The following is a 256-nucleotide window of genomic DNA, read 5'->3' on the forward strand; positions in this document are numbered from 1 at the left end:
CGAACCAACAAAGGAAAGGTGCATTAGCTATCTTTCTCTAGGGTTTAGGGTTTAGGGTTTAGGGTTCAGTTGAGGGTCTACTAGGGTTTAGGGTTTAGGGTTTAGGGTTTAGAGTTAAACTTTAATGGCGGAGGGCTAGGGTTTAGCGCTTAGTGTTTAGGGTTTAGGGTTCAGTGCTTAGTGTTAAGGGTTTAGGGTCTAGGGTTTAGGGTCTAGGGTTTAGGGTTTAGGGTTTAGGGTTTAGGGTTTAGGGTTT

At 44.1% G+C, this 256-nt stretch overlaps 1 protein-coding gene across 1 annotated transcript in view; it reads left to right on the plus strand.

Annotated features, from left to right (window-relative positions):
• The window catches only part of EMH_0005770 (LETM1 domain-containing protein LETM2, mitochondrial, related), a gene marked incomplete at both ends in the record, with an annotated part of 5,446 nt that extends 5,373 nt beyond the window's left edge, over window positions 1–73 (plus strand). Inside the window, one exon of the mRNA XM_013497296.1 lies at window positions 70–73. Coding sequence (XP_013352750.1) covers window positions 70–73 — 4 coding nt within the window. The remainder of the gene's footprint in view (window positions 1–69) is intronic.
• Between the last annotated feature and the right edge of the window lie 183 nt (window positions 74–256).

This window comes from Eimeria mitis, genomic scaffold (assembly GCF_000499745.2).
Source record: "Eimeria mitis Houghton genomic scaffold, Emh_scaff259, whole genome shotgun sequence".
Classification (NCBI taxonomy): domain Eukaryota; phylum Apicomplexa; class Conoidasida; order Eucoccidiorida; family Eimeriidae; genus Eimeria; species Eimeria mitis.